This window comes from Canis aureus, chromosome 12, assembly GCF_053574225.1.
Source record: "Canis aureus isolate CA01 chromosome 12, VMU_Caureus_v.1.0, whole genome shotgun sequence".
NCBI lineage: Eukaryota > Metazoa > Chordata > Mammalia > Carnivora > Canidae > Canis > Canis aureus.
The window spans coordinates 30,971,452-30,984,258 of NC_135622.1; the positions used below are offsets into that span (position 1 = coordinate 30,971,452).

General features: G+C 36.3%; 1 protein-coding gene across 5 annotated transcripts in view; it reads right to left on the reverse strand.

The window, feature by feature from the left end:
• Positions 1–12,807, reverse strand: part of EML4 (EMAP like 4) — a 160,161-nt gene that overhangs the window by 42,686 nt on the left and 104,668 nt on the right. For all 5 annotated transcript variants that reach the window (XM_077843478.1, XM_077843477.1, XM_077843475.1 and 2 more), the window contains 6 exons: positions 12,600–12,749; positions 11,575–11,644; positions 10,127–10,237; positions 8,040–8,135; positions 3,058–3,192; positions 2,806–2,941 (listed from right to left, as the gene is read on the reverse strand). In XM_077843478.1, the coding sequence (XP_077699604.1) occupies positions 2,806–2,941; positions 3,058–3,192; positions 8,040–8,135; positions 10,127–10,237; positions 11,575–11,644; positions 12,600–12,749 (698 nt within the window). The remainder of the gene's footprint in view (positions 1–2,805; positions 2,942–3,057; positions 3,193–8,039; positions 8,136–10,126; positions 10,238–11,574; positions 11,645–12,599; positions 12,750–12,807) is intronic.

The following is a 12,807-nucleotide window of genomic DNA, read 5'->3' on the forward strand; positions in this document are numbered from 1 at the left end:
CTTGTGCTCTCTCATGCCTGCTCTCTAAATAAATAAATCCTTAAAAATAAAAAAGAATAGATCTGTATTTCTGAGGACAATCAATTCAAGATAAAGCTAAAGAAATGCCAAGGCCCACTATGGGGGGGTGGGAAGAGGGGCTGTAGTAAGAAAAAGAATGGGACCAAACTATGGGTTTATTCCTTTTCCCTCCTCTCTCATTTTATGGCCTCTTTCTCACATGGCCATGCATAGTGCCCTCAAAGAAACCACCAGACCCAAGGGAGATTGAACCCTCTAGTCTGTTGGTAAGTTGTGAAAAGGAGAAGAGAAAGGTAGGAAATGTGCCACAAATAGAGTAATCAGGAATCATTCTTTATTACTATACCATAAATAACTGCTAATCATCAGCTTTCAAGATCTTTAATCTCAAAAACAGGCTTTTGAGAGTTTGAAAAGATAGTTTTAATCAACAACTGTTTAGAAAATAATACCTCTAAATTTATAGGATTTTGGTTTTTTATTTACAATTCATTTATTATAATATGTTCAATATCCATAGATAAGACAAAGATTTCAACTGGATCCCAATTCCAACAAGTAGAACTCTGAAGTAACAGTCTGATTATGTAATGTTTTACTACATTACTATTCTTTTTTAATTCATTAAAAATAAAAACTTTAATACAAGTCTTTTTTTTTTTTTAGAATTTATTTATTCATGAGAGTCACACAGAGAGAGGCAGAGACAGAGGGAGAAGCAGGCTCCGTGCAGGGAGCCCAGTGAGGGACTTGATCCATAAACCCAGGATCACCCCCTAAGCCAAAGGCAGACGCTCAACTGCTGAGCCACCCAGAGTTGTCTTTACTGAGAACAGTGTCATCCTGACCCTCCCCCACCCCTCATCTATCCACATAAGACATCATAGCTTCTAGAGCTCCAGTCTCAGAATTAAGATGGAGGCTCTTGCTCTTTTTCAAAGATAATTCTTCCTCATGCCCAATCCAGGCATTCTCATCTAAGATTTTTAGTCTCCTCTTTACTGGCAACTCCCAATTTACTTTCAGGTTCTAGGCAACCTTAAAAAGACTACTGACTGACTCTAGTAACTCTCTACTTCCCATTCCATTTTCATCTTAGATTCTCATTTGAGACCGGCTCCTCTATACTTAGCTGTTTTGGGGCTTTAATGTTCTGTTGATATTGAAAACTACTAATGGTCATTTCTTGGTTTTTATTCTTAACTTCTCTACAGCACTGATAATCCTAGAAACTTTCTCCACCCTTCTTCAAAGGCACTAAATAAAGAGTTCTATCTCAATTTTTTTTTTTTTTAATTTCACTTCTACAATCCTTGCAGGGTCTTTTTTTGTTATCTAACTGGGAGGATAAAGGACCCCTGGCCTCATAACTCTTCCTCTATGGTGAGCTCACCTCACCTAGAATTTATAGTTTTTCCTTCTTTTCTTTTTTTGGTTACTTATTTATTTGACAGAGAAAGTGCGAGAGAACACAAACAGGGTGAGTGGAGGGGCAGAGTGTGAGAGATAAGCAGGCTCCCCACTAAGCAGGGAACCCGACATGGGGCTGGATCCTAGGACCCTGGGATCATGACCTGAGCTGAAGGCAGACACTTAACTGATTGAGCCACTCAGGAACCCCGAGCTCAACTAGTTTTAAGGCTTCTTGTGTATAACTCAAAAAAGCTGTATCTTAAGCCCTATTTAAATTATCAATTTTTTAGTATGTATTTAAATTGATAGGAGAAATTACAAAACATTACTATTTTTTAAAATCAAATTTCCTTCAAGTTGGCTATCTATCGTCTCTGTTAACACTCTTACATGATAAACTAATTCACCTTATCCTGGATGCCTCACATTCATATTCATCCTTCCACCTCTGCTTGAACTGTTTCCCTAAACTGGGATCAAGGTTCCATATCTTTTGTAGTCTTGTACATTCATTATAGTGTAGCTTAAATAAACGGTTTCTTTTGGGAAGGCTTTATAAAACACTAATGATCAGGATAATTTCTCTCTCTCTTTTTTTTAAAGATTTTATGTTCATGAGACACACACAAAGAGAGGGGCAGAGATATAGGCAGAGGGAGAAGCAGGCTCCATGCAGGGAGCCCGACGCGGTACTTGATCTCGGGACCCCAGGATCATGCCCTAGTCCAAAGGCAGACGTTCAACTGCTGAGCCACCCAGGCGTCCCAGGATGATTTCTCTCTTAATCTTTATATTGTTTAAATTAACATGTATCTATATCATCTCTAATTATGTTGTATTAGCCTCCTAGAAGGAAAGGTTGAATAGAGTCAAATATCGGCTATATATGCTCAGCTAATAACTGTGTATAGAATTTAATTTTAAAAAACAGATTCCATCATGAAAAATCTTAAAAACAAAATGCATTTGGAGTACTTTCTCCTGGTCTGGGTAAGAGCCAGCCTGCAATAGCCAGCCATGTGCTTTAAAAGTGAGGACTTAGGGATCCCTGGGTGGCGCAGCGGCTTGGTGCCTGCCTTTGGCCCAGGGCGCGATCCTGGAGACCCGGGATCGAATCCCACGTCGGGCTCCCGGTGCATGGAGCCTGCTTCTCCCTCGGCCTGTGTTGTGTCTCTCTCTCTCTCTCTCTCTCTCCTCTCTCTCTCTCTCTGTGACTATCATAAATAAATAAAAATTAAAAAAAAAAAAAAAGTGAGGACTTAAAAAAATTTTATAAATAAATAAATAAATAAATAAATAAATAAATACATACATACATACATACATACATACATAAATAAATGTGAGGACTTTAATGTGAGAATACTGTACCTTTAGGCCCTTTCCCAGGGGTGGGTTCTACAGTAGTTTTGCTCCATATAAGTATGACTCCACCTGAGTCGCCAGTAAGAACATCTCCATTCCCCAAGAATGCTAAACATTGCACAAATTTTGGTTTTTCATATTTCTGCAATGAGACAATGAGAATTTTCAGTTTTTTTCTTTGTCATGATGGTTTTGTTTAGTCAACAATTAAAAAAAATCAAAAGTTTTATAATGAAGTTATAACATTCTGATTCTTACCCCAAAAATTCCCTGTTTTCTTGTTAGTGAATTACCACTCCAGGTCCAGAAAAAGATATGAGATTTACCACATGTTATTATGGTGTTTGCATCTGTTGGATGGAACTCCACAGCCAAAACAACTTCATTTGTTGTCTGTGGATAGACAAATAAAGCTTTAGATGACTGTATATCCTATCTCCATCAAGCACCAGTTATAGCTGCTGACAATCAAAGACTGGGAAACATTTTGAGAAAATGCTTTTACTTCCAAGATCAATTTTCCTAAGAAATTTTAATAGATTTTTAGAATAATGATTTAAATTTGATGTCTTCATACTACTGTATCATCTTTTTTGCTATTTATATATAATAATTGGACTAGGAGAACATATGAATTAGTTTTATATTCTTTTAATTTCTTACACATTCAGGGAAAAGTACATTAAACCTAGCAAATACAAGAGCCATGTACATTCTATCATAAAGACGGACTGTCATTTTGATTAAAAAAATTCTTAACTTTTTTTTAATATTACTATTGACCAAGAAAATATTACTAATTTAGAGATTTGTCATCAGGCTGAGGGCTTAAAGAATAGATATAGAATGGTCACTACTGATTCCTATAGAAATGAAAAAACAAAAAACTACAAATTCTTATCTTATGCTTTTTCCTCAAAAAAATCTAGAAAGGGAAGAAGTTTAAAAGAATTGGAGAGGGATCCCTGGGTGGCGCAGCGGTTTAGCGCCTGCCTTTGGCCCAGGGCGCGATCCTGGAGACCCAGGATCGAATCCCACGTCGGGCTCCCAGTGCATGGAGCCTGCTTCTCCCTCTGTCTGTGTCTCTGCCTCTCTCTCTCTCTCTCTGTGACTATCATAAATAAATAAAAATTAAAAAAAAATAAAAAAAAATAAAAGAATTGGAGAAAGAAAACAGGCATGAGAATCATAAAGGCATTACCAATACAGTTTTTCACTGAAATTACTGAATTGAGGATATTTTTAAAACAGCATATTTCTATATATTCAGTAAATCACAACTGAATTATCAAATGTTTTATGGCAAAATCACCTATTCAAACTTAACAGTGAGGTAAAATATACACTCTTATACGGCTGCTTATTGTTAGCTGATGTGAGTATTCCCATTTTTTTAGAAAGATTTATTTTGGAGAAAGAGCATGAGCACATGCATGAGTGGGGGAAGAGGAGGAGGGGCAGAAGGACAGAATCTTCAAGCAGATTTCAACATGGGGCTCCATCCCATGACCCAAGAGATCACGACCTGAGCCGAAACCAAGAATCAGAGACACTTAACAGACTGAGCCCCCCAGGTGCCCCATTTAATGTCCATTTGTTAACTTAGGTAAGACCTTCAGGTCTATGAGAACACTCCTTTGCAAATCAACATGATAAAGATAATAATCTCATGGACAAAGTGAGTTAAACATAATACATTTTACATTTTTTTAAAGTAGGTTCCATGCTGGGTGGGGCTCAAACTCACAACCCTGAGATCGAGACCTGAGCTGAGATCAAGAGTCAGATGCTTAATTGATGGAGCCACCCAGGACCCTACATTTTTTGTTCTTCTACCAATAAAATGACACTTGATCTAAATTTAAAATTTTTCCTATGGCTCCAATATTTCTGCAAATTTTACTTTTTTACTACTAACATTTGGGTGAGGGTCTTACATAGGCATATATATAAAACCCAAATCATCTTTTTTAAAGATTTATTTATTTATTTACTTATTTATTTATTTATGATAGACACACGAGAGAGAGAGAGAGAGAGAGAGAGAGAGAGAGAGAGAGAGAGAGGCAGAGACACAGGCAGAGGGAGAAACAGGCTCCATGCCGGGAGCCCGACACAGGACTCAATTCCGGGACTCCAGGATCGCGCCCTGGGCCAAAGGCAGGTGCCAAACCGCTGAGCCACCCAAGGATCCCCAAGACCTAAATAATCTAATCTGAATGCTTTTCCCATTAACCAGAATTCAGATTATAAAATGAGGCAAAAGAGCAGTAACTTTTCTTGCTATATAATTCTCCATGATTATATATACACCTAGTAGGTCAAAGTAAATTCTAAAGATAATGTTAATAACAAAACAAAAAATACTTATCTTTCAGAGATGACTTTTTTTTTTTTTCCAAAGTAATCTCTATGCCCAATGTGGGGCTTGAACTCACAACCCCAAGGTCAAGAGTCACAGTCTCCCAACTGACCCAGTCAGGTACCTCGATATTGCCTTTTAAAAACTGCAATGCTGAACAGTCCTTAGTTTTCACTTAGACAAGTCAAAACTACTTCACAGTTGAATCTTATGCCTAATGAATTAATCGAGGGTTATAAAACCAACTACAAATATTTCCAGTATACAAACCCATAAAGCTAGTGGTAAGATTCAATATATAACTTGAAGTAATCTATGAAATTAAATCACTTGGGGTAGTGACAATCTTACAGGAGATTTTACTTTAATTTTTATTGGTGTATATTATGTATACAGAAAAGTACTCAAATCCTAAGTACATAGCTTGATAAATTTTCACAAACTAAACACTTCTGTACAGCACTTCATATGGGTGCATATATTGTAATTTGTCCATTCTCATTACTGTATTGTATTCCTTTGTATGTAAAGACCACAGTATTGATTTATCCATTCTCCTACTGACTGGCATTGGGGTAACTTCCCTTTTTTGGCTATTTTTCGATTACCTGTCTTTTGGTCAACACGTGGAAATACTTCTGTTGGGTTTATATCTAAGAGTGGAACAGGATGGTAGAGGTATGCACATGCTTATGATAATTCAACTTTAGAAGGTAATGCCAGTTTTCCAAAAATGGCTGTGCCAATTTCTATGTTCAACATATAGCAATGTATGAGAGTTTTAGTTACTTCACATTCTCATCAACATTGTTTTGTCTACTCCTATCCTTTCATATTTCCACATATACTCAGCTTATAAACTTCCATGAAAATCATGCTGAGATTCTATGTTGCCAGTACAGAACAATATGCAGAGAAGTAAATTTTTTTAAATTTTATTATTTATTCATGAGAGACACAGAGATGCCAGACACACAGGCCGAGGGAGAAGCAGGCTCCCTGCAAGTAGCCTGATGTAGGACTTGATCCTGGATGCTGGGATCCCACCCTAAGCCAAAGGCAGACGCTCAACTGCTGAGCCACCCAGGCATCCTGAGAAGTACTATCTTCATAATACTGTTTCCTATCCATGATTATTATATATTCTTCCATTTACATAGGTCTTCTTTAATTTCTGTCAGTAAGGTTTTAAAGTTGCCTTATTGAATTTTAAACATTTAAATCAACTAGGTATGTATCAACTCCTCAAATTTCTGGGACTTAGGCAAAAATAGAGCTCACCTACAGTGGAGAATAAGATCAACAATACACGAGGAAAGGAGGAGAGACAAGAGAATCAGTGACCCAGTTCCTGAACCAAGTCATTCCTGAGACAAAATTCCTCTTTAACCCTTACTAACGGTGTTCTTTTTCTCCTTAACCATGAATCAATAAATTCTCTTTAAGTTATCTTTAAGTTGTTTTCTAGTCACTTGCCCTGGAAAGAGCTCTAATACAGACATCTGGGATACAGAGCTTAGGGAACTTTGGTATGAGAAGTGAGGGGGAAATTTCTAGCTTGTGCAAGAATGTGGAATTTAGTGAGAGGTGAAACTGACTGGGGGCTAAGGAAGATGACTAGTATAGATTGGAACATGTTGATTTTGACTTGCAGGATAGGACATCAAATAAAGATGCCTAGCAGGCAACAAGAAATATAGGTTTAAGTGTGCAAAAGAGATGTGGGCTAGAATTAATTGATACGGGACACAGAGATAGTAACTAAGGCCACAAAGGCATATATGAGATACTAGTGGAAGACATGGGACATAACTCTGAAGAATACCAACACTGAAGGTCCTGAAAAGGAGATCAAAGAGTGGCCAGGAGGAAGAAAACCACAAGACTTCCTCTGGTAGCCTTTACTACAAAGGATCAAAATTTACCCATTTCATTTCAGTATAATGTCCCAATGTTCCAATGCTGAATTACTCTGAATGACAGCTGAAAGACAATCTATATCCTCATTTGTTTTTCATGGTTTGAAGTTTCCTGGCATGTCATATTCTTTTCCAGTACAATCAATCTACACTCTTTCTTTCAAAAGATTAACTTACACTAATTAAAAGAATGACTCTTCTTGACCAAGCTGAAAGCTTGAATTCAAGCTTATACCAAACAAAACTGCTAAGAGAGAGTAGTACACAACTAAAGAGGAATGTGATGTTATTTAAGAGTACAGCAAATATGTCATAGGCTTTTTATAGTCATCTTGTCACTCTGAATCCCTCTGAAAGCCAGTAGGAGGGAGGCCATTTCCACCCATATGAATACAGTTGCAATGTTAACCTTATATTCTTCTTTTACAATTTACAGCCTGATGCACACCAAGGGATCAACCCTATAACAATTATAAATGCTGTAGCATTTTATGTAGTAATCCCATAAATGTAATTAAGACCAATAAAACTTACTGTTACATATGCACATAGGATTTCTGGTATGTCATTTATATTTCTAAGATAAATTTTTCTGTTAGATTTTAAAGATTAAATGAAGTAACAAATTTTGTTAAAGAAGCCAGGTCGATAGCCCTCTACTTTGGCATTTCAGTAGCACAACATGCCTGAAATATCACCATAATTTGGTTGAAGATGCTTGACTATTGTATCTTAAGATACTTTAAAAACTGACTTCAGAATCTATAGATACTATCACAGAAACTACAGATTATAAATAGGTATTATTTAAAAATACCATTAGAATGATGGCAAATCAATAAATCTAATGAATATGGCCAGTTGCTATGCTCTTGTAACTTAAGGATATGCAATATTTTTCTAAGGCTCTACAAAACAATATATTCTAAAAATAATAATTAAAATTTCTTTTGGTTTACCTTTATTTCCGCTCCTTTTGATTTTTTCTGCCAATCCCATACAGTAAGCATGTGCTCATTGGAGTCATCGATAACACATAAATGAACACCTGAATCCTAAAGAAAAGCCGATTAAAGGCATTTAAAAATTTTCAGACAAGGCTGACTTTCTAAGAAGAAATACCATATTACTAAAACTGCCAACATTAAGATAATCCCAAATCCTTTAAACTCGCAACTCCTTGAAAGAAAAGGATTATACCATTTCCTGACATTTTCTTCAGAAATATAATGAGGATTCTTGAAAAAATATTTTCTATTTTTAATTTTTCCCCCTAGGTTAATTTCCACCTGCCATCTAGTTACTTCTGTTATTCAGAGATAGCAATTTAGCTTTCCATGATATACCTTACATTAACATAAGATAAATAAAACAAATCCTCTTCTACTTTATAAAAATATTTTTTAAACTCTTGAGAGAGAGAGAGAACATAGGGGGCAGGGGCAGAGGGAGATGGGAGAAAATCTCACGAAGATTCCCCACTCGGGTGGGAGCATGACACAGAGCTTGTCTCATGATCCTAAGATCATGCATGACTTGAGCTGAATCAAGAGTCAGACACTTAACTAAGCCACCCAGGTGCCTCTCTTTTCTATTTTTCTGAAACCATTTTCATTCACATAATTTAAGTCTCTTAGCTTAAGGGGAAAAAAAAGGTGGATGATATTTAAAAATTACTTGTTTTCTAGTAACACTTGCAGTATATGCCTAATGATGTATATGGGAGAAAGACTGTGGTAAAGAGTAAGAGGTATTAAGGGAGAGGAGAGCTTACTCTCTTCTATCTTTTAGCCTATATTGGAACAATTACCTAAACTAGGAAAAGTTAGAGTATGAGGCAATACAAGAGAGTCTTTATTTTTTTAAAGATTTATTTGTTTGTTTGTTTGTTTATTTATTTATTCATTCATTCATATGGGGGGGTGGGGACAAAGACACAGGCAGAGGGAGAAACAGGCTCCATGCTGGGAGCCCGACGTACGACCTGATCCCGGGACCCCAGGATCCCGCCCTGGGCCAAAGGCAGATGCCAAACCGGTGAGCCACCCAGGGATCCCCAATACAAGAGTCTTAATGGTACCAATAAGATGACAAAAGTCCCTGCTACAGAAATTTAGGGGTAAAAAAAGGTAGTGAAAGTCCTTCTGTCTGCTTATCTCCTTATATAAACACCTTTGTCACAATTCTTGTCTCACTGGACCTCTGGACATTCAGTACCATCAAGCTAGCAAAGTTCCTATGTCCACCCAAATTTATCTTTCTGTTCTAAAAATGTCCCTTCCACTTCCATGTCCCACAAAATGCCCATAATCCATAATAAACCTGCTGACAGCTAGGAAATGAAGAAGTAATATGAATACATATAAAGTGTGAATGAGGCCAAATAAAATCTGGAGGGATATCTGTATCTGAAATTTAAAATCATGGAACCTAAAATGTAGATCTCCCAGATAGTCTATAATAATACAATTCAAGAATAAATACAATGTTTCAATGGGTAATATCCTTGTTTTATTTTCCCCTCAGAATCAAGTCTCAAGGTTTAAAACTAGATTGTTAGGTACTCAATTTTAAGCTCACGTGGTCATCAATTCAGAACCAAGATAATTCAAGATTTTAGTGAGTACAAAGGCCTGATTATTTCATTTGTTCCAACATGACATCAAGAAAAGCTAATAATTGTGCAGAATCGGCCAACTTTCCTGTCTGTGAATTTCCTAAATAAAATAGATTTATATGATTCAAGCTGAAGCAAAAGCACATTCTACTGCTTATTTCAATTATATGCTATGTATATATTCCTCTAGACATCTCCTGCTACTACACAGGAATCCTATTTCAGAACAGAAGTATAATTAGGCATAACAACTTGTAACCCAAATAAACCAAAGTACTTTAGTACCTAGGTTAAAATGCTGGTCATTGCTAAGCATTAGCGAACAATTCAGAGTTAGCACTTTCTATAAATGTGCGCGCGCACACACACACAACTGAGTTTTCTGCTTCTTTGTGCAGCCTGCTTACTTCTTGAAAAACTGTTACTTACTGCTTTTGAAAAATCCAGGCATCCTACTCCACGCTCAAAGGTCCCAAGTCCAATAATTTGCAGTGTGGATAAACTAACTGAATCCCACACTCTGACATGGGGTTGCAGAGGCTGCAAAAACAAAGGGAAAAACACAAGATGCAAGACTAACTGGTATTCAGGGGGGTACAAATAAATACTACTACCACACAGAACTGTCTGCTATCTTTAAAGAACAGTAGGGATGGATAAATATCTAATATAAAATAGCTACTACATTAGACATGATCCCAAAGAATCTTGAACAGGTATTTTCTTCTCATCGTATGAAAGTAAGAAAATAACAGTGATAATAGTAGTAGCAGCAAATGATGTAGTATTTACTATGTCATATACTCTTTTTTTATAAAAGATTTTTTTATTTATTAATTTGAGAGAGACAGAGAGAATGAGTGGCAAGAGCATAAGCAGGAGGAAGGGTGAGAGGGAGAGGGGGGGAAGCAGATTCCCCACTGAGCAGAGAGCCGGATGCAGGGCTGCTCCATCCCAGGACCCTGGTATCATGACCTGAGCCAAAGACAGACACTTAGCTGACTGAGCCACCCAGGTACCCCTGACATATACTCTAAGTACATATATTAATTCATTTAATCCTCATAATCCCATGAATTTATGTACTACTATAATCACCATTTAACAGATGAGGAAACTGAGATACAAAGAGTTAAGTAATTTGCCCAAAGTTACACAGTTACTAAAAGGCAGAGTTAGAATTCTGACCCAGGCAAATTTGCTCTGGATACTCTGCTTTTAACATTACTTTCATTCCCAGGAAAGTAATAGTTTTTTTCTAAACAGTGTCCAACAAATTGCTAAACAAACAGCTCTAAATAGAATTGGAACTGGTAGGGGTGGGTCTTAGAAGTCATTTAATATGACCATCCCAACTCCTTTTTCTAAATAAAATGAAGCCAGAGAACATCATGGGTATAGTCAGACATGTTAATAAGTCATCAAAAATACTCACAGTTGATCCTTATAAGTAAGGGACTTATTATGTAAACCAATTTAATAATATTGAATAGGAACTGAAAATTTTTAAAGTGTTACCAGTTCTAGGCATCTATAAAATCAAGAAGTCCATCAATGTAGTGAAACTTCTGGCAAACACTGATAAGTTATGCTATGTTAAAAAAATAACAAGCTTATGAGTCCTCCTAATTTTCCAAGTAAGTAGTTTCTTTAGGGTGAATACTTATTTTTTGAGAAAAACATTTAAGTAGTATGATTCTCAAAATTTTGTTTTCTGGAATGTTCTTATATTCTAGTATTTCCCCCCCCACTTATACTAGAAATCCCTTAGTTGCCATTTAAGAGAATGAAATAAGCAAGCTGTGGTTAAAATTATGATTAATTCCATTCTAATGGCAATGTCACTGGTACAGCACATAAAACACTATGCCACTCACCCTTCCATCTTTATCCACTCCAGCTATCTGTCCAGTTGCGATCCTAATTTTGTCAGGATGTATAGCAAGGCTAAAAAGCAGTATTAACAACAATTTTAAAAATGGAAAACATGTGAAACAGCTGAAATATGCCTTGGTATCAACATCTGTCAAACATTTTTCAGTTTTTAATCATTAAAAAATTCTCATTGTGACCTGTTTTATTTTCTTTAGCAAATCAAGTATCAACCATCTAGAGGATTTCTTTTCTAACTTTTTGGCCATACTTTTTCTTTTTTTGCCAAACTAAATAGACAAATTAACAGAACACTAAATTCACAATTGTGACAGAATAAGTTAAACTGTCTTAATCTGTTCAAGTTCCTTTCTAGTCCTGCACATGCACAGAGACAGATGGTTTTTATCATAATGAAGAAGCAGTTGTGCACGGTGCAAATGTTATCTATTACATAGTCAGCATTTTCCCTGTTTGCTATCTAATCCTTATACATATTATTGACTTAACAGCTCTATCATATCTTCTCTTCTCCAAAGGAGCACAGTGAACATATTCACACATAGTACCTCCAACCTTTTAATTAGTTCTTAATGCTAAACTCTTCTAAGTCAAACTTGGTGCAAGAAACTCTTAAATACAAACTGAAAATATTGCAGCATATATGCCCACAGGATAAACATATGAGTGACTAGCAAAATATTTAAAAAGATGTCTTCCTATCCATATCTAGGCTCTACATCTTGCAGCCAAGGGGTAAGCTCATCAAGAATGTAAATTTTTTTGTAGTAGGTGTTGCTCATTACTTTCCAGAAGAGTACCAATTTAAATTGTCCTAAGAAATAAAAATGCTTTAAAAGTTCCAACTTCCCCATATTAAAATGCCTCTTTTTCAAATATACTCCACAGAATGCCTATAGTATCTTTAAGATCTCAGTTCCCCACAAGAAACCATTTCTAAAAAAAAACCCAAATTAAAAAGAAATGCAAAAATGACAAAGAAAATAGAGAAGTGTTCAATGATACCAACCATTTCACACAGTCTGTGTGACCCAGGTAGTGTCGCTGAGTTCTCTCCTCATAATTAAACAGTACTACTACTGATGCTATGAAATACACTATTTCTCCGGTCGGAAGAAGGTAAACATTAGCACGACAGTCCTTTCCTCGATAACCATATCTTAATCACAAGAGTCAAGGATTTTAATAAACACAATTTTTAAGGTGTAAACTAACAA